Here is a 22496-nt window from a genome sequence, read left to right as displayed (position 1 = left end):
ATTGGAGGTCCTTTTATTAAATCGCTGTATTGAGTGTCTAAAAGATATTTGGAAGCATCAACAAACAGCCCATATTGTACACATTCAAAGTTACAACCTGCATTATATTGCACCTTTAACAGAAAACTCCCCCGAGCTACCTCATAGAAGCACAATTTTATAGAAGCTATAAAACTGTGTGGGTTTTTGAAAGAGCCTTAAAGTGGTCACTACTGAGTTGGTGGGACAGAAGGTTTAGGGAGAGAATAATAATTGCAGACAGTACCATTAATGGTGGTGTGAAGGGAGAGGTGGCACAAATGCCCAGTCAGGATTGGAGTTTGGGGAGCAGGTTGTATGGTCAGGAATGGTTGCAAAGATAAGGAGGAGCAAGTCAATGAGATGATTTATCCCCCATTTTAAAATATCAAATTAAAGGTGTTGGAAGACTAGAAGGCAGCCACACGCACTTCCATCATGATAGCACTGGAGAGCAAGGAGGTATCCCAAGTGCTTGTGTAAGTGAGTATACTGAGGTGAATTGTGCCTTCGCTACTGACCCTGCCCAAAGAAAACAGACCAAAGATTAAACCTGGAACTTTCACAATCTATTGTTTTGATACTTTACCTCTTAAACTGCAGGGGAAGCACACACTTCCTTTAAGGGGAAAAAAACATCAGCGTTGCCCAACCAGCTGTAATAATTTGCTTTCAAAACAGTATGTTTAAGGACAGTATCTTTAAAGGCAGGCACATGAACAGGCAGGGAACTGAGGGATATAAACCACATGCAGGTAGATGTGCAGTTTAAATTGGCATCATGGACAACACAGGCATCATGGGCCGAAGGGCCTTTTTCTGTGCTTTACTGTTCTGTGTTCTATGATTACCAGCGAAGCTATGGTAGACTTTGAATGCAACCATATCTGGTCCTTACAATCTTCAAGCCAGATCATATTACAAAAATTAGATTGGATGGTCAATCACAGTAAGAAATAATGAAAGAATGCAAGAACTGATTTTGTAGTATTTATTTCTACAAAATACAGTATATTCACTGACTAAAAAAGCCTTTAATCTAGTTGGTAAGCCACATATCAGAGTAACAGTACCACTTTCACACAAACATTTTTATTGAAAATTGGCATTTTACTCAGCTGCTTTGCAGCTTACATCTGTCTTGACTCCAGGTGATGCATATGTGTTCACAAGGACCCATTACAAATAATTTGTGAACTGACCATCAAGGAAGGCAGCAAAGGTGCATCTCATTCTGTCACTTTTTTGTCTTCTCCTTTTGGAAGTGGTCAGGTCAGCATTTTCCACAGCAGCGTGGCTCAGTAAAGGAGCAAAATGAGCTTCCCATTTCAGTGCCGAGTTCCTTCAGAAAGGAGGACCTCTATTGTTTATGCGCCTACATGATCTCGTAACACATGGGTGGTCCAACAATCAAAAGACGGACAATGAAGATTACCATTATTTTACCATCCAGAGGAGAATAATAACATTTGGGGTTTCAGTCTACTCCCTGAGTAGCCAGCAACAGCTTGCATAGAAATCCCATTTTAACAGTCCGTTCTGGCAGAATAATAACTCACCTCAAAAGTAGCTAGAATACACATTATACAATTGTCTTAAAAATAATTTTGAACTGATACAATAATTGACCTGATAATATATTTACATGAAGTCAATACACTAAAATGACATCCCTGTTTTGAACACTTTCATTAAAAATAGACCCTTGTCCTGTTCTTTCATTGACATTGGCAATTAAAATGCTACATGTCAGAATTGCACCTACAAAATGAATCTGCATTTATCAGGTTTAAAAATTGTGACAAAATACAAAATGCATACTATATTTACAATTATAAAACAAAAGCTATCAGGGAAAAGGAGAAACTCTAGTAAGTACTCTACTATTGAAAATGAACTTCCAGTGATCAGCTTATCTTTAAACTCTCCAAGATCCTATTTGTACATCAGAAGGCAAAAGATTTAGTACAACATGACAGTGTACAGTAAAATGTAAATTTTAACACGTTGCTGAATTGATTACCCACGTTCAGCAATTTTACACAGAGAAGAAGAAGATACCTACTTCTTAGCATAATCAATCATCTACAACACTTTAGTTATTGTATTTCATGGGAGAACGTTCAGAGCAGTCATCAAATTACCCAAGAATAAGTAATTGATTCTGTAGTTCTTTTCACAGTTACCAGCTTCAGTGGTTTTGGACATCTTGATCAAATGATGTAATCTTCAGTTACACATTTAAGAGGAGGCTAACTAAAATGTAGCGTAAATACTTTCATAGACCAATTGGGCCAAATGGATTATTTCTGGACTGTAAATTCTATACAATTATTTTTAAGAGCAGTGTGTGTAATTAAACAGTGTGTAATTTACATTAAACAGAAGAATGATTTTCTTAAACAACATGAGCTCCATACAATTATGGAGAACACAAATATCAGTTAACATTCAGACTGAAACATTACCAAAATATTTTAAGCATTTTAACTTTACTGCATCTTTAATATTCTGTAAAAATAATTGTGAAATTATTGAGCAACACAATTGTTTGGGTTGCAAGTTATGCATTTGTTGTATTTTCAGTGAAAATTCGAGATAATTAGCTTGCCCATTTGAATGAAAAAAACATGTTTTGTCTCTATTATAATATTTAAAAATACTTACTCTTAAAAATGCTTGAAAGTGAAAATAAAAATTATGGCCCTACTCTTTAATTCTTGTTTATAATTCTGAGAAATAATGATATGCGCTGTCTGGAAAAGGCATTTTTGCAGCTTATTTGTCCGCTTAACAATAGTGTTTCCACGGTCAGTGGAAGGTGCGTGGGATTGGTTTGCCCCTTTGAATCCCTTTATGTCCTATAGGTTGTGCTTTTTTAAATTTATAGCTTGTCATCTAGAGAATCAAACTGTGGTGTCAGTCTATCTACACACTTTTGACCTATAACCGAGTGCTGAAAGTATTTTCATTCAAATAAAATCTCGCCTACCTGTATTTCAATTTCTGGTTTATAACAATGCATTTTAATATCCCATCTTTCCAAAGCTTTCAAAAGTGTGAGATCAAGGCTGAACTATTGTAATCTGGTACGTAAGAACAAAATTAATAGATAAAATCATAAGAATGTTTGCGTCCAAGTATGAATGATGACTCTGATTATGCATCTCTAATCTGATAACATTTTTCTCTTGTGATAATAAAACAATGCACATCCTTGGAACTCTTTACCCTATCTGACTGTCTACCCTATCTATGCCTCTCATAATTTTAGAAACCTCTGTCAGGTCTCCCCTCAGCCTCTGATGCTCTAAGGAGAACAACCCAAGTTTGTCCAACCTTTCCTTATAGCTCATGATAGTCCTTTACACTGTCCACAACTCCACCAATCTTAGTGTCATCCGTAAACTTACTAATTCACCTATCCACATTTTCATCCAAATCATTGATGTATATCACAAACAACAGAGGTCCCAACACCGATCCTTGTGGAGCACCACTGGTCACAGACCTTCAGCCAGAATAACAGCCTTCCACTGCTTCTCACTGTTTTCTATGGACAAGCCAGTTCCAAATCCAAACTTGCAATTCACTCTGGATCCCATGCATCTTTATCTTCTGACTCAACCTACCATGAAGGACCTTGGCAAATGCCCTACTAAAGTCCATGTAGATAATGTCCACTGCCTTACCCTCATCAAGCATCTTTGCCTCTTCCTCAAAAAACTCAATCAGCTTTGTAAGATATGACCTGCCCTGCACAAAGCCATGCTGACTGTCCTAATGTGCATAAATCCTATCCCTCAGTATCCTCTCCAATAGCTTCCCTTCCACTGATGTGAGGCTCACTGACCTATAATTACCTGGATTATCCCTATTTCCCATCTTGAACAAAAACACAAAATTTGCTTCTCTCCAGTCTTCTGGGACTTCGCCTATTGCTAGTGAGCACACAAAGATCCTTGTCAAAGCCCCGGCAATCTCCTCACTTGCTTTTTTCAACATTCTGGGATATATGCCATCAGACCCTGGGGACTTATACACCTTAATGCTTTTCAGAAGACCCAACACTACCAATTCCTTAACCTCAAAATGTCCCAGCACATTAGCATGCCCCAATTTGTTTTCACTATGCTCCAATTTCTTCTCAGTAAATATCGATGCAAAGTACTCATTTAGTACCTCAGCCACTTGCTCTGACTCTAAGCACAAATTCCCTCTTTTATCCTTGAGTGGACCTACCCTCTCCTTCATTATCCTCTTTTTCTTAATAAGTATAAAATGCCTTGGGATTATCCCTGACCCCGCTCACTAAGGATGTTTCATGTCTTCTTTTGGCTTTCCTAATCACCTGCTTGAGCATTTTCCTGCTATCTTTATTTTCCACAAGGGCCCAGTCTGAATTTAGGCTCCTAATTCTTACGTATGCTTCCTTTTTCTTCTGACTAAATTTAGAACCTCTCGGGTTATCCAAGGTTCCTTTACCTTACCATCCTTGTCCTTGCTCCTTACTCCTTACATGCCAATCCTCAACTCCGATCAGCTGGTCTTTAAAGAACTCCCACATGTCAGACATGGCCTTGTCCAACAGCAGCTGCTCCCAGTCAATGCCCCTTAGCTCCTGTCTTACCCTGTCGTAATTTGCCCTCCCCCAATTTAGTACCTTCCCACAAGATCCGATTTTACCCCTACTCTTAACTATCTTAAAACATAATGAGTTGTGGTCACTATTCCCAAAATGTTCACCCACTATCAGGTATGTCACCTGGCCTGGCTCATTTCCCAAAACTAGGTCCAGTATGTTCTCTCCACACACTGTTTCAAGAACCCCTCTTAGATGCACTGAAGAAATCCTGCCCCATCCAAGCTTCTTGTATTAAGGAAGTTCCAATCAATACTGGGGAAGTTAAAGTCCCCCACTATGACAACCCTGTTGTTTCTTCACCTTTCAATAATCTGTTCCTCCACTTCTTGGTGGCTATTGAGGGCCCTATAGCATAATCCCATCAACATAATTGCACCTATCCTATTTCTGAGCTCGACCCAAATTGTCTCTGTGGATGAGCCTTCCAGTATGTCCTCTCCGAGTACTGCTGTGACATTCTCCCTATTAGCCTCCCATTATCAGTAAGGGTGACCATGAAACTACCATTTTCTGTTAAAATCCCATCTGGTTTGTGAATGTCCTTCAGGGAAGGAAATCTGCCTATTTGCAACTTCAGACATAGCAATGTGGTTGATTCTCCACTGGTCTCTGAAATGGCCCAGGAAGCCACTCAGGCTTGAGCAATAAACAACAGTCTAGCCAGCCACATCCTTATCCTGTGAGTGAATAAACAGGCTCTTGCAAAGCTGTTTCATAATGTATCAGGTGTAAATTGGTCTTAAAGGCTATAAGGATATATATCAGTTATTCGATGGAATTGTGGTTCCTACACTGTCACTATACTTTTTTGATTAGTTTCAGGTTTTATTTACCTACTTGTCAACTTTGATTACATTGCAAATTGTGGAATTGTCTATGAATGACTCTGGGTTGTTGCTAAAAAATGCTAAACTCAGCTGGGGTCCAGCTGCAGACTTTTCCAATCTTTTCCCATTTTTCAATGTATACCTGGGTTTGTTCTTTCCCTCACTCCTCTGTGGCTCACTCACGCCACCTACATTTTCCTCAACAAAATGATTCCAAAGGGAATTCCACAGACTTCATGCTTCTAATTTATTTTGGAGGAAATGCTGAATGCTGTTCTGAGTTTTCCAATTATCCTTCACTTCCTATAGTAGATCTTGCAAAGTGGTTTATTGTGTGTGAAAACCAGTAATGTATGATGTTATGGCACTGCATACAACTGTGCTACTAGATTATTAATATTCTTCTGATATCTCTGTAATATCTTGTATTAAAATATGCTTCTCTCCTCCCTTTTAAAATGTAAAAAAACCTGTGAAACATTTCTCATCAGAATTGAATTTTTATGAATAACAGGTTTGAAACCTTGGATTTATTTTTGTGCCAAGGAACAGAACTTTATACAGTTTTATTTCCATGGAATTTATTTACTATAGTGAATCTTCATTAATATATTTAAGAGATTCACTCAAGGGGTGAAATATAAATGGTCTGTGGAGGGAAAGAGTGTACAAGGCCTCAAGGACTATACTTATAATCCTAAATAGTATGTGGAATTTAAAATGAGAAGAGATTTTACAGAATAGAATAGTACTTAAATATTTGTTGTGAAATTTACAAAAAAACTGATTATCACACAGTAAAAGATGATGGGTTGTCAATGTCAAAGTCAGATGTGCGCCTTGACACAAATGTTTCACTGGAAGGCCTTGCCAAGGTGTGACGAAATGTAATGTACTTTTTGCTTAAGCACCAGATGTCTTGGATAATCTTCAAGAAATAAAATCTGAATTTAACACCAATAAAGGCGTAAAGGACAGGGTTCAGACAACAATGGAAAAAGGCAAAGGATTGTGTCACTGTGCGCACAATAGCCTTTGATTGGAAAGTATCACAGTCAAGTGTCCTAAATAAATCATAAACTACAACGACATTGTATGGCACTTGACAAACAACAAATGCTGCTACTACTGCTATTACAACCCGAAATGCCTTATGCCTCTGGAAGTTTCTAGCTTGGAGAAGTGTCTTAATTATCAGAGAGTAACAGTAAACCATGATTAACAGAGGTACAAAGAAACCAAGTGTTAGTTGTACTGTTGGAGCAACTGCTTTCCCTATACTTGAATAGCTTTTTGGATATCTAATCTCACATACCATTTTTCCTGTTGTCTCGAACTTGTACATTGTGCTAAAAATGAATGTTGGTAAGGATACAACAATTCCAGCAAGCCAGATGGCGAAACAAATAATTTTACTGTAAACCAGTGCTTTTCCCCTGTAATTAAAAGACTTTGTTGCATGAACAATAGCAATATAACGATCAATGCTAATAACAGCGAGCAATAACATGCCACTGTAAAAGTTGATACTGTATATGCCCTTGAGAATTTTACACCCAATATCCTCAAAGATCCAGCCTGTAGGGATATCTACAGCCCAGAATGGCAGAGTAACCACAAACAGTATATCAGCTATGGCCAAATTCATTAGATACATATCAGTCATAGACCTAACCCTCTTGTAAAACAAATAGGTTAACACGACCAAACCATTGCCAATGATGCCCATGGCAGTGATGACTGAATACAAAATTGGAATGAGCATTGATGAAAGTTTCCTGTAGTCTTTCATTGTACACAATGGTACCATATCTCCGTAATCAACAGTAGCGTTGGGATCATCAAAATAATAGTCAACATTTTCACCACTGAATTCCATTATTTTTGGTCAGTCACGTCTGTAAACATAAATAATATTGGTAAAGAAATGAACAATATGATTGTTCACATAACTATAATTGTTAGACAGCAAGAAGCCATGGCAACTTATCAATGGTTCAACAGCAGACCCTCCCCAGCCTTTCCCAGCTTTTCAATTTCTTTATTGCAAATCCTGCTGTCAATTTATGTTGCTAACTTTAATTTTCAACATACCTGAAGCATCCAGCCATTAATGTAGTTAATGTACAGCTTAGGCTCTTAGCACTCAGCTGCTTGTGTCTTGCTAAATTGGAGCCAGGCCACCAAAGGCCAGCCTGACAGGTGACATCATGGGTCAGGGGATTCAAATGGGATTGGGCAGCCTATAGATGGAAGGTTATAGTCTGTACAATTATGTTCAAATAGATGGCACTGTTGGAGGTTTTGATGGACATAATCTCTTGGATTCCGGTGCATGGAGACAAGGTAATGCTCAATAAAGAGGTGTTTGAAATCATGAAGGTTTCTGATAGAGAAAATAAGAACGAGCTGTTTCTGTTGACTGAGGGCTTTATTGTCAGCTGCCACAGATTTAAGAGGATTAGCAAAAGAAACAGGCAACATGAAGAAAATGTTTGTTTTTACACTATTTGAAAGGATAAAGACTACAGATTCCTTCAAGGAATTGGATAAATACTTGAGAAAAAAATTGCAGGGTGTTGCAAAAGAGCAGTAAATTGATAAATTGGTTTATTATTGTCACATATATTATTGTCAAATGTTTTGCATGCCATCCATACAGATCATTTCATTACAACAATGCATTGAGGTAGTACAAGGGAAAACAATAACAGAATGCAGAATAAAGTTTTACATTTACAGAGAAAGTGCAGTGCAGGCAGACAATAAGGTGCAAGGCCATAACGAGGTAGATTGTGAGGTCGAAAGTCCATTTTATCGTGCTAGGGGACGGTTCAATAGTCTTATAACAGCAGAATAGAAGCTGTCCTTGAGCCTGGTGGTACATGCTTTCAGGCTTTTGTATCTTCTGCCCGATGGGAGAGGGGAGAAGAGAGAATGCCTGGGGTGGGTGGGGTCTTTGATTATATTGGCTGCCTTACTGAGGCAGCGAGAAGTGTAGACAGAGGCCATGGCGGACTGGCTGGTTTCCATGATGTGCTGAGCTGTATCCACAACTCTCTGCAGTTTCTTGCGGTCATGGGAAGATCAGTTGCCATACCAAGCCGTGATGCATCCAGGTAGGATGCTTTCTATGAATTGATAAAAATTGGTGAGGGTCAAAGGGGACGTACCAAGTTTCTTTAGCTTCCTGAAGAACTAGAGGCACTGGTGAGCTTTCTTGGCTGTGGCGTCTATAAGCAGGGGAATTAAATTAATCTTCAATAGATTTTATGGGTTCAATGGTCTCCTGTGCTGGATTATATTATGATTCTGTAAGAGTAGCCATCAGGAGGACATATTCTGTTAGAATGGTTGAGCACTTAGCAGAAAAATTCAAAGTGAACTGGTCACCCTTGTGTACTCCCTTAGTCCCTGACTTCTATGTGCTTTTACCTATGTTTTACTCAGTACCACCCCAGTGGCTGCAGTATGGCTGGTTCAATGCTACCAACTTGCAGTGGAAGATACTGCCATCATCTTGCCGTTGTCTGGGCCTGGCTTTGGAATTCACCCTCCCACCCTGAAAGCAGCAGTGTGTTCAGCCGGGCTGACAGATAAGTGCACTGGCAGTCATGTTGTTATGTGGGGAATGGGAATTAAAGCTGATTTGTCCTCCTCAGTTCCAAATAGTAGACAACTCACACTAAACTCATTTTCCTATAAATTTTCTTGCTCATTTGCCCCACTGCAACCTCCAAGTGCCATCTGCCGCACTTAGTACTCCATCTAATTGAACATCATCTCCAAATTTTAATATATAATATTCTCTTTCATTATATGGACCCCCACAAGAGATCCAAGGAGTGTTAATAGTCCCTTCATGCCTGTGTGGGACTGTGTACCTTTTATTCCGTCTCTTGCTTCCAACCAATTTCTGACTAGATTACCTATAATCCTCATTGCTTTGAAATTCCTTAGGATACTTTAATGTCATGAAAAGTGCCATATAAATGCAAGCTATTTATTTCTATCGCGAATATAGTTCTTACCTTTCTTAAGCAAGTTAAATGATGTCTTTTTCCCAACACTGGTTTAATACCAGGAAGATGGAGTTATTCCAGAGTAATATCCTGAAACTTCAAACAATAAATTATAAAGAAATATGATGATGTGAATCTAGGAAACTCTATTTCTAATAACTATATTATGCCTTTTATGGTTAAAAACAGCTTAGGATGAAAGTGAACACATCCATTTCTTGACTGGCGCAGGTTTAATTTTCAAATGAAATATAACTACCCAACTGCTTGACATTTTTCAGACAAGTCCTAAGCTATATTTCATTTGTAAATTTATCATTTGTAATTAGATCATAAATCTTAAGATATCTTCCTTTTTAAATTGAATTTCAGCATTAAGTATTGTCTTTAACAGGATTTACCTGCATTGGTAGGTTTGATCAATCTGCACCTCTCAGTTCATCAGGTATCACCCATGGTTCAGTGATAGAACGTTACCTCTGGATCAAAGGTTGCCAGTTCAAAACCCATGCCAGAAACTTGAGTGCATAATTCAGGCTGGTATTTGAAGGTTGCAATTGAAAAACCTGGAACTGAATTTCTCAAGAGGAGGCAAAAAACTTTCCTGAGGGTGCTGGTCAATATTTACCTCTCAGTCAGCATCACGAGAACAGGAGACACCTTGCTTGTGTGTAATTTATGAGTCTCCACATTGTAATAGTGATAAGTACAAAATTGTTTAAAGCGCTCGGAATGGGATGTGAGGTGAAATATAGCACAAGATCTTCTTTTCCATGACCGGAAACTTTCTTAGAATGACAGGGCAATGAACTACAGTGACTGGGGGAGGTTTTTCAGTTCCTGTTTCCTTTACTGCAGTTGTTCATATGATTTGGCTGAAGGAGCAATGGCTATCACCCTGAAATGTTAATGGAGGGGAAATTATTCCTTATTCAATGATTGACCACACCAAGTAAAGTAGTCATAGATTTCTCTAATCCTTCTATCTTTATGATCTAAGCATAACAGGAAGTGTGATGGCAAGAGTTAGGTGACTAAGGAGTGCCCCACCTCCCAAACTATCTACCTGCTCACCAAGTACGTTCTGACCCCTCTCAGGTTCCCATTTTAGTCTCATCAGTTGCCCCAGAGCCCACAAGACTGGGTTGAACTGGACTGAATTGAACTGAAGCAAGCTGTCCTCAATCCCCAAGAAGAAGAGGAGAAAATAGCACTCTACAAATGCCAATGATTGTCACCTTCCCTCTGCTTCTCAAAGAATAAAGCGGCTGGCTATGGTAAACCAGAACTAGTTTACATTTTTTGGCACCTTTCACATCTCCTTCAGAATGTCAGCATTCTGAATTCAGAACTCCTTTGGAATTCAGCACTTTACAGTCAATGTAATAGCATTATAAGTGCAGTCACTGTTATGGAAAAAACATAAATTAATGTGCACACGGATGCTTCTGAAAAGCAAATCCGCTATCTTTTAGGAAATGTTAACTGAGGAATAAATTTTGGTCTTAATTCCAGGGTCAACTCACCTGTTCCTCAAGATAATTCCACCTGAAAGAGCGGGCAAGAATTTGGTTTAATTTCTTGTCTGACAATGAAGCCTTCTCTCAAAACTCCACTTCAGTGTCACCAGTGTTGTCTAGGTCGAGCCGAGCAGACTGCTTCATTTGTTGAGGAGCTGCAAATGGAATCGAACATTGTACAATCATCAGTGAATATCCCTACCTTTGGCCTTGTGATGGAAAGAAGATGATTGATGAAGGAGATGAAGATGTTTGGGCCGAGGATATTGCCCTGAAGTAATTCTGCAATGATAACCTGAGGATGGGATGATGAACAACTACAGCCATCTTCCTTTATACAATGCATGACTCCAACCACTGCATTGTTTTCTCATTGATACCCATGGCCTTCAGTTTTACTATGGCACCTTGATACTACACTCGGTCAAATGCCACTTCGATGTCACTCTCATTTCACCCCTGGAATTCAGCTCTTTGGTACATGTTTGGACCAAGGCCGTGAGGAGGTCCAAACAAACCCCAGAATGGGCATCAGGGAGCAGATTATTGGTGGCGAGTAATGAGCAGATTCCCAGCAAACAGGGAATGTAGCTGAAAGTGTCTAGGATGAATAGTGGACATGAAACAATAGCAGTGCCAGACTTAATGATGTGTCTCTGGGATTGCAGGCAGGATCAGGAGATGGAGAGGGGGACCTACTTTCCCCATCAATGGCAGGAACATGCTGCTGCTCTCACCAAGAAGATGTGGTTGGAATTACCTAAAGAGTAGAAGAGTGTATATTGTGTCCAAATCATGGATACAACATAGAAGGCTATTTAATGACCTAAAAGTGTGCACACCTTCTCATTTAATTACACTCTCTATCGCATCACTCTTCAGCCCTGTTCAGTTTTGAGTAGCGCCAGCCTTCAACTTCTATGCAACTTTTCACCTCACCACTTACCCATCCAGCACTGGCATTCGCTGCACTTCTCATTACTGCACTTGTCTTATAGTCACTTCACCCATTGCACGGCATCCAGGATCATCATCAGAGGGACACACTCATACTTTATTCATGTTATCAAGGAGTTAACTAAGGGAAGACCAAGTGTGGCAATTGTCAAGATGGTGACTTGCCACAATTAAATCATCTCCCAGGATCTTCACGTTCACGGATTTGAGGGCAGATACTTGCACTTCGATGGTTCCATTTGGAGGACTGGTCAAATTTCTAACTGGTGATTTGCATCTCACAAGACAGCAAGATGGACACTGCCCCAGGAAAACCTCTGGAGAGTCCTCATTGTCTCCCAGTTTTTTATAGCATCCTCAGTTTTTTTAAATGAGCAGTCTCGGTCAGGTCTCCAAGCTCTATAATAAGGATCATCTCTGCAGTCAACGCAGCGATCCAAGTAGCCTACTTCCACCATTGAACCACATGCCACATCAGAGCAGTGGGAAGCACAGGTTCAAGGAATTATAATTTGTCAAGGGTATACAAAACTTTGTTTGACAAAATATAACATTAACTTTCAATTTTTTTGATGCCACCTAAATTATAATGATCTCCACCACTCCTGCACCTGCCCCTTGTTGAAACCTCAATAACCACTTCACCCTTTTGAAACATAGAAAATAAGAGCAGGAATGGGCCATTTGGCCCTTTGAGCCTGCTTCACGGATCATGGCTGATCCACTATTACAATACTACATTCACACTCTTTTCCCATTGTGACTGGAATATCTATCTCTTCACTATCCATCAAATAATTTTCATTCCCTGTCGGTATATTACTCCGAATCCCATGTGCTTTAATTCTACACGTTTTCCTCTTATGTGGGACTTTATCAAAGGCCTTTTGAAAATCCAAATACTCCCTTGTAGTTTCTGCCAGTTATATCCTCAAAAAAAAACTCTGGTTTGTTTGTCAAACATGATTTTCCCTTCATAAATCCACGTCGATTTTGTCCAATCCCACAGGTATTTTCCAAATGACCTGTTACCATCTTCTTTATAAAAAAAATTCCAGCATTTTTTTCTGATGTTAGATAAACCAGTCTATTTTTCTGTTTTCTCTCTCCCTCCTTCATTAAATAGTGTTGTTACATTTGCCAACCTCCAAACTGCAGGAGCATTTCCATCATCTAAATAATTTTGGAAGATGGCAACCAATGCACCTACTTTTTCCATTATAAGGCCATGGGGATTTATGAACTTTCAGTGCCATTAATTTCTCCGGCATTATGTTCTTTTTATTAACTTAAATTCTTCCTTTACATTCAACACCTGGTTCCATAGCATTTCTGGTTAGAACATAGAACATTACAGCACAGTACAGGCCCTTCGGCCCACGATGTTGAGCCAACATTTTATCCTGCTCTAATATCTACCTAACCCTTCCCTCCCACATAGCCCTCCATTTTTCTATCATTCATGCGGCTATCTAAGAGGCTCTTAAATGTCCCTAATGTATCTGACCCACAACCTCTGCCGACAAGTGTGTTCCACGCACCCACCACTCTCTGTGTAAAATCTTACCCCTGACATCCCCTTATACCTTCCTCCAATCACCTTAAAATTATGTCCCTTTGTGTTAGCCATTTTCGCCCTGGGAAAAAGTCTCTGACTGTCCACTCAATCTATGCCTCTTATCATCTTATACACCTCTATCAAGTCACCTCTCATCCTCATTCTCTCCAAAGAGAAAAGCCCTAGCTTGCTCAACCTATCCTCATAAGACATGCTCTCCAATCCAGGCAGCATCCTGGTAAATCTGCTCTGAACCCTCTCTAAAGCTTCCACATCCTTCCTATAATGACGTGACCAGAACTGAACACAATACTCCAAGTGTGGTCTAACCAGAGTTCTATAGGGCTGCAACATCACCTTGCAGCTCTTGAACTCAATACCCCGACTAATGAAGGCTACACACCATATGTCTTCCTAACAACCCTATCAACCTGCGCAGCAACCTTGAGGGATCTATGGACGTGGACCCCAAGATTCCTCTGTTCCTCCACACTGCTAAGAGTCCTGCCATTAACCTTATATTCTGCCTTCACATTTGATCTTCCAAAGTGTATCACTTCACACTTTTGCAGGTTGACCACCAACTGCCACTTCTCAGCCCAGCTCTGCATCCTATCAATGTCCTGTTGTAACCTACAGCAACCTTCTACACTATCCACAACACCACCAACCTTCGTGTCCTCTGCAAACTTACTAACCCACCCTTCCACATCCTCATCCAAGTCATTTATAAAAATCACAAAGAGCAGGGGTCCCAGAACAGACCCCTGCAGAACACTGCTGGTCACCGACCTCCAGGCAGAATACGCTCCATCTACCACCACCTTCTGTCTTCTATGGGCGAGCCAATTCTGAATCCACACAGCCAAATTTCCCTGGATCCCATGCCTCCTGAATTTCCAAATGAGCTTTCCATGAGGAACCTTATCGAATGCCTTTCTAAAATCCATGTCCACCACATCCACTGCTCTACCTTTATCAAGATGCTTTGTCACATCCTCAAAGAATGCAATCAGACTCGTGAGGCACACCCTGCCCCTCACAAAGCCATGCCGACTGTCCCTAATCAGCCTATGCTTCTCCAAATGCCCATAAATCCTGTCTCTAAGAATCTTCTCCAGTAATTTGCCCACCACAGAAGAAAGACTCACTGGCCTTTAACTTCCAGGGTTGTCCTTACTCCCTTTCTTGAAAGAAGGAACAACATTTGCCACCCTCCAATCATCTGGCACTACTCCTGTGACGAGTGAGGACACGAAGATCATTGCCAAAGGCGCAGCAATCTCTTCCCTCGCTTCCCGTAATAACCTTGGATATATCCTATCCGGCCCCAGTGATTTATTTATCCTAATGTTTTTCAAAAGTTCCAGCACATCCTCTTTCCTCACGTCGACATGCCCCAGCGTATCAGCCTGTTGTACGCCATCCTCACACTGGTGAATACTGAAGCAAAGTATTCATTAAGGACCTCCCCTACCTCTTCCGACTCCAGGCACATGTTTCCTCTTATATCCCTGACAAGATAGTCTACGTCTCTTGTCAACCATGGTTCCTTCACTCTACCGTCCTTACTCTGCCTCAATGGGACAAACCTATCCAGAACCCCATGCTAACAAACTCTGCCCCATCTATCCCCTTTACACTAAGGAAGTGCCAATCAATATTAGGGAAAGTGAAATCGCCCATGACAACAACCCTGTTACTTATGCACCTCTCCAAAATCTGTCTCCTGATCTGCTCCTCAGTGTCTCTGCTGCTATTAGGGGGGTCTGTAGAATACTCCCAATAGAGTGATCGCTCCCTTACTGTTTCTGACTTCCACCCACACTGACTCAGTAGACAATCCCTCTAGGACATCCTCCCTTTCTACAGCTGTGATACTGTCCCTGATCAGCAAAGCCACACCCCTGTCTCTTTTACCTCCAACCCTGTTCCTTTTGAAGCATCTAAACCCTGGAATATCCAGCAGCCATTCCTGCCCTTGTGACAGCCAAGTCTCTGTAATGGCCACAACGACGTAGTTCCATGTACTTACCCATGCTCTAAGTTCATCACGCATGTTCTGGATACTTTTCGCATTAGACACACTTCAGCCCATCCAACTGACTGCAATTTTGCCCTTTCAACTGCCCATCCTCCCTCACAGTCTTTCTACACGCTGCATCTACTTGTACATTAAATGCACCAACCTCTGACCTATCACTCAGGTTCCCATCCCCCTGCTGAACTAGTTAGTTATCTGTATCCTCTGTGAAGACAGAACCAAATATTTATTAAATGGCTCTGCCATTTGTTCTCCATTTCACTTGTTTATGATGAATATCAATACTTGCTGAGATCCACTGGTCAGTTGTGCAGCGAATGGATGAATGGCTGAAGAGTATTTTCATTAAAAGTGAGTTAATGGAGGTGGAAGCAGACTGTAGGATTTATGTTTTACACCAGAGACCTTTCACCATATTAGGTTGTCCAAGGAACCTATATGTTAGCCTAGTGAAGGGTCTTGCATCCTCACTGTTCTTGTCTCTATATCTGGAAATGAATGACTGCCTCACCCTCTTTCCTCTCCATCACTTCGTTCCCTCTTCCTCAGTTCTCATCTTTCCGTTTCCCACCACCCCATTTTGCCATTGTCATGAATGGCGTTGATCTTCCTCCTCTGATGGGCCGTCAAACCACCACAAAGAAACTCCAATATCAGTCACATCATAGTGAAAATACCCCAAGGCTGACAGAAGCCACTCTGCCAAATGTTTATCAGAAAGAGTTTAGTCAGCAGCTGCAGTGCTGATTGGGCAATATTCTGCTTGAATCGCTACCCGAACTGCTCAAATTTGCCTCTACTCAGTTTTCACCTCTGGGAACCCTTTTCCACTCAGGGAAACTTGACATCAGGTTAAATTTGTTGAACCTTGAAGTGAGTGTGTTGAAGCCATGATATGCCCCTATCTAAAATCCAATAACCTGTTGCAGCAAACAATCTGCTAGAGGAACTCAAATGCGTCAAGCAGCATCTATGGGATGAAAGGAATTGTCAACATTTCAAGTTGAAACCCTACATGTCCTACTGCAGGGTTTCAACCCAAAGTGTCGACCCACTGAGTTCTTCTGCAGATTGTTTGTTGCTCCAGATTTCAGCATCTGCAGTCTCTTGTGTCTTCAATAACATGTACCTCAGCTACTCTCAACTTACCTATTATTGTACTTAAACTTCCTAAAATTCCTTAAGTGGTATCTGGCATCGACATTTTTATAAAAACCCAGCAGACTGAAGATGTGCCATTACTATTAACAGATCAGGGAAAGGCAACAAGGTGTCTTCATTGAATTATTTTATTTAACCCTTATGTGAACTAGTGTTGCACTCACTGTGTGCCTTAATTATTCCAGTGCTGTTAATACAATATTCCATGATCAGGGCTGCTTCCTTCTGTTAAAACCCTCTTCTCTGAATATCCCACATTATTGCCCATATGCAAATTAATATGACGCCAGCAACTTCAGTCATGAGTAATGATTGATGTCACTGCTTGGGTAACCAGTGTACTTTGGGCTGGCATGGAACTGCACTATCAAATGTTTCATTATGTTCTTTCATGATCAACTTAATATCAAAATTCAATCCAACAGCATGCAATCAAATTTCAAGTTCAAATTTATTGTCATGGCCACACATACCCAGGGTATAAGTGCCATGAAAATAAACTTTTTGCAGCAGCAGCACAGTATATTACAAACATGACAAACGTAAATTACATAAACAAATTAACATAAAGCATACCTAACTTACATGACAAAATAAACAAGAATAAACTTAATGACATTAGTGCAAGTTGAGGGGAAAATTAGTGCAAGTTGGGTGTGGGTTATCATGTAGAGAACGTTAGTGTTGAAAACCAAAAGAAAAACATTCATATTGTGTCTCAGGAGTGTTACTGTTGATTAAGTACTTTAGTAGTATTGTTACTGTTGTACATGTCAGCCAATTTGTACACAGGAATGTGATACTGAACAATAATCTGAGTATTTTTTTAAGGGCTGTTGATGCAGATGAAATATTCTCTTGTCACAAAAGGGATAGCTCCTATGCTGCTTGTTGAAATAGTCTGATGGAATCTTTAACATCGACCTGGGGGAGCAGTGGGCACTGGTTAATCACTTCATCCAAAGGAGTTCTTCTAGTAATGCAGTGCTGTACTTCAGTGCCGTACAGGGGTGTCAGTCTCTATTTCTGTGCCCAGACAAGAATTTACATCCACAACCTTCTATTCTGACTGAACTACCTGGGAATATTAATCATCAGAACAAAATATGGAAACATACCCAAGGTTTTTGCCCAGTGATTTGGAGAGCTAAGGAGGCTGCACTGAATCTCACATGGCCATTCACACCACGAGAAAACCACTTCTGTAACATTATGACTGGCAGACATCATTTGGGGTTGACTGTTTTTACTAAGCAGGCAGGAGTTAGTCATTGGAACTGTCTAGTGTTGGATGACTTGATCAAACTCTCACCAGATCAAAGGTAGTATGATTTATGCATGTGTGCAGGCATCCAGATATCTCAAACTGTCTGGGATGTGTTTGTACTTGTGAACAATTACTGCGTTTGCTTCAAACAGGCTTGCCCATAACATCCTGTGGATGTGACCTCCAGTCAGCCTCAGATTTTTAAAAGCTGAGAAAATGCTGTACACAACCCATCCTTAATTATGTCTCCACACATATCCACATACAAGTGCTTTATAACAATGCTGATTGTCAGAAATAGATCAAACTTCAAAAGGGAATATATGCAGTACTTTACTTTTAGTCTATTTTACATTCGATTAAATAAGCTACAGAAAATTATGAGTAAAGGACAGCAGTGAGATTTCCACAAGGAGGGTTATTAATTTAGTTAAATCTCTCTATTTGGATGTAAACAAGCTAAAATGTCTTGTAAATTTTGTTCTTGTTGAATTTATTTTCTAAGAGATTTGGAAAACTTAAAATTTCCCCCAAACCATTGGAAATACATGGAGCAAATGCCCAGATTCAGGGACATTTGCAAACTAAAAGGGGATGGAGAGCTATTTGTGAAGAAGCAAGACTGAGGGCCCTAAGGATATTTTGTACTACAGGAAATTCCTCAGGGCTGCCTGTACTCCAACAGCATCACTTGGCCAATGCATTCTGGGTGGAATAGTAAGCTTACTGATGACGCGTGCAGGCCTTAATGCAAAAACCAGTCATCAGGACATTAAGAAGCACATCATGAATTGCAAATTTCTGGAACTTGCTGATCGATTTGAGGTGTTATGCTGTTTGCTTTTCCATTTCACTCTCAAATTCCCCAGTATTCCAGGGAATTCACTGCCTACTTGGCAGAGATCATCAAAGATTTCAAAAGGAAATTAGGTCGGCACCTGAGGAAGATAAACTTGCAATACCACAGGGCTGGAGCAGTGACATGGGACAGAGCGGACTGCTATATACAGAGGGCCAGCATGAACTCAATGAGCTGAATGTTCTCTTTCTGAGCCCTAATGGCAATATGATCCAAAGAATTTGTTGATTTCTCACACGAACTTCCCTTAAACTGGCTGTAGAATGTTAGAACAGCTCATGACCTAGTTAAGTAGTTGTTAGTGCAATGCCCATCAACACTGGGACAACACAGTGGTCCAACTAGTAGAGCCATTGCCTCACAGTTCCAGCAAACTGGGTTCAATCCTGACCTCGAGCGCTGTCTGTGTGGAGTTTGCACATTCTCCCTGTGACTGTGTGGGTTTCCTCTGGGTGCCAAAGACCTGTGAGTTGGCAGGTTAATTGGCCACTGTAAACTGACCCCAGTGTGCAGGTAAGTGGTAGAATCTGGGGGAGTTGATGGGAGTGTGGGGAGAATAAAATGTGTAGAATTAGTGTAAATGGGTACTCAGTGCATTTAAAAAGTGACCAAATGAGCACTTGGGGAGCTGTGACCCAAAGGGCCAAGTACTAAGGGCCAGGAAGTGGGAGTAGCTGCCCTTCTGGCCAACATGGGTATGTGGGCTGAATGGCCTCCTGCTGAGCTATACATTTCTATGATTCTACCCAATTTGTGTCTTGGCGGGCTTACTGGGGGAGGCAGTGTTTCTAATTTTGAATTTAGTCATTTTCTGTTAATTCCCATGCTTTATTTTGACTCACAGGATGAAAAGGGTAAGGGCAGCTTTGCACATAGGTGATAACTAGACCCTACTCAACAGAGCAGCAGCCTGTGAACTCAATTCCCCCATACACCACAAATTTGCAATCAGGTTGTTTCAGGAACTGCCATGCAGACTGTAAGTTAGTTAATCACATTGCAAGGTTACTGTCCTTAAAGAGGCTGCAACCTTTTCTAGTTTGGTTTGGTTAACAACCTGTGTTCTGCAAGAACTGGAAGAAAGGTGCATGAAACCCTTACCACATCCTGCCTTCACAGAAAGACAAAATTTTTAAAGATCTTTAAACCCTGTCACATAATTGTTAGCGCTGCTGCTTCAGAAGAGTTGATAACCTTTGATACACTAACATACATACATAGGTCCAGGAACCTGATGGAAGAGGGGCCACAAATGCAAGTCTTAACTTTTTGCAGGCAGCAAATGTATTAACTTGCAAAAAACCTGGGGGTAAAAGTATAAAACTTCCTCATAAAGATGTGTTCCAAATGGGGTTCTTTAAAAACTGGACAGAGATGGTATTTTCCTGTGCTTGAGTAAACTGGGAGAAAAGCTCTGCTCAATTTTCAGTAAGACAGCCAGGTACTAGACTGGTGTTGCTATTCAGCTGCCTGCTTGCAAAAAAATACACCCAATTTTGATTTCTGTTGAAATGAAAATTGAACTTGAGTGTTCAAGTTAGTGTGAAGCAGCCAAATACTTGCATGCTTACAGAGTATTGGTTGCAGTACAGTCTACTATTGAATGTTTGTTTATAAAATAATGAAGGGCATGGATAAGATGGATGGTCACAGTCTTTTTCCCAGGGTAGGAGAGTCTAAAACTAGAGGGCATAGGTTTAAGGAAGAGGGGAATGATTTAAAGGTAATCTGAGGGGCAAGTTTTTCACACGGGGTGATGAATATGTGGAACGAGCTGCCAGAGGGAATATCGGCCAAATGCAAGCAAATGGGACTAGCTCAGGAAGGCACCTTGGTCTGCATGGATGAGTTGGGCCAAAGGGCCTGTTTCAGTGCTCTATAACTCTGCATGTAATAATGGCATGAACAGTGAAGACTGGTCATAGGTACATGCATGTTTCTGCTCTCACTGCTTTTAGACATGGCTTTGTTTGCTTGATTGTTCTATTGTTCCTTTATAGATATCTGTCAACACCAACAGATCATCGGCCACTAGAACCCTTGATCAGAACTTTAATGTGGGTGGACCTTTCATTAAAATTGGCCATGAGAAATTAGAACAGCCAGTTTCATCAAGACAGAATTTGTATTTGAGCAGCATAATTCATGGCCTCAGCACAACCCAAGGAGCTTAAAAAAACAATTATTTTTGAAGTTAAAGCAGAGAATGTAGTAGATCTTCAACAGTCCAACAGCATCTATGGAGAGAGCTGCAGAGTTAATATTTCAGGTCAATGATCTTCTGGAAACCAGTTCTGATGAAAGGTCATCAGCGTGAAACCCTAACTGTCTCACCACAGACACTGCCTCATCTGCTGAATATCTCCAATATTTTCTGATTTTATTTCAGATATTCATCACCTGCAGATTTTTGCTTTTAAATTATTTTTGAAGTGTAGTCACAGTTGTTATCACCAGGATATTGCTGGGGGTGGAGTGTTTCAGATATGAGGAGAGACAGGATAGGGTGGGTATATTTTCTTTGGAGCAGACAAGGCTGAGAGTGACTTGATTAAGATATACAACATTGAGGGGCATGGATAGGGTAGATAGTGAGAAACTTTTCCCATTAGTATGTAACGTGGAGGTGGATAAATATTTGATAGATGGAGGGATAGAGGGGTATGGGGAAAGCACAGAAGAGGAGTTGAGCCCAGCATAGATCAGCCATGATCATGTTGAATGGTGGGACCAGGTTTGAAGGGCCTGATGGCCTACCCCTGCTCCTATTTTCTTGTGTTCTGGTGTAGAGGTGATAATTCCCAAAAGACACGGGTAGGAGAATTAGAGGGTACTTGAGAAAGAAATTTTTTCACCAAAGGATGGTTGAAATCTAGAACACACTGCCTGGTGGTGGAGGCAGGTACTCCCACAACATTTAAGGAGTGTTTAGATGAGCACTTGAAACGCCACATGGAAAATGGGATTAGTATAGATAGGTACCTGATAGCTGGCATGGACACAATGTGTGAAAGCCCTGTTTCTATTGCTGTGTGGCACAAATGGATACTTAAATTTAGACACAGCAAAATCCAAACAAGCAATAAATGAGGTACATAATCACAAGTTGTGCCATCTCTAAGGGGTAAACATTGCTCAGGAAACTAAGAGAACCTTCAGCTATTGAAACATGGGATCCTGTACTGCTTCCTAAACAGGCAGATAGTGCTTTGGCATAACGTCTGATTGTAAGAACAACACTCCTGATTATCAACTATAAACATTGCCTGTGTTCAGGTCCGGGAAAGGGGTGAATACATGGATGACATAAAACATCCAGAAGTCACAATCAGTGAAAGCTATCCATGGACACAGCCAATTCCAACATTTCAATGTCAAGAAAACTTGTTCTATGGAGACGCAAGAGACTGGAGTTTCACTCTCCACAGATGCTGCCTGACCTGCTGAGTATGAATCATTGTTCTGGACTCAATAGAAACGATTTCTCCACTACTACCATACTGCAGCTCTTCAGAGTTTTGAAGACCACCACCAGGCCTTCTGATAATCCTCTCTTTCCCAGTAAAAACAGCCCATTCTCCCTCATGCTGCATCATTTCAACAGTTTTATTTCAGAGT

General features: G+C 40.6%; 1 protein-coding gene across 3 annotated transcripts in view; it reads right to left on the bottom strand.

The window, feature by feature from the left end:
• Window positions 1-1079: 1079 nt before the first annotated feature.
• The window catches only part of ccr6a (chemokine (C-C motif) receptor 6a), a 34363-nt gene continuing 12946 nt past the window's right edge, over window positions 1080-22496 (bottom strand). For 2 of the 3 annotated variants that reach the window (XM_052013072.1, XM_052013073.1), the window contains 3 exons: window positions 11039-11187; window positions 9522-9608; window positions 1080-7388 (listed from right to left, as the gene is read on the bottom strand). In XM_052013072.1, the coding sequence (XP_051869032.1) occupies window positions 6281-7369 (1089 nt within the window). In that variant the 5' untranslated portion in view covers window positions 7370-7388; window positions 9522-9608; window positions 11039-11187 and the 3' untranslated portion in view covers window positions 1080-6280. Of the gene's footprint in view, window positions 7389-8663; window positions 8724-9521; window positions 9609-11038; window positions 11188-22496 lie in introns of all 3 variants that reach the window. The other variant, XM_052013074.1, reaches the window with a different exon arrangement.

The sequence above is a fragment of the Pristis pectinata genome, chromosome 3 (genome assembly GCF_009764475.1).
Source record: "Pristis pectinata isolate sPriPec2 chromosome 3, sPriPec2.1.pri, whole genome shotgun sequence".
Taxonomy (NCBI): domain Eukaryota; kingdom Metazoa; phylum Chordata; class Chondrichthyes; order Rhinopristiformes; family Pristidae; genus Pristis; species Pristis pectinata.
This window is presented reverse-complemented; position numbering and strand designations above follow the sequence as displayed.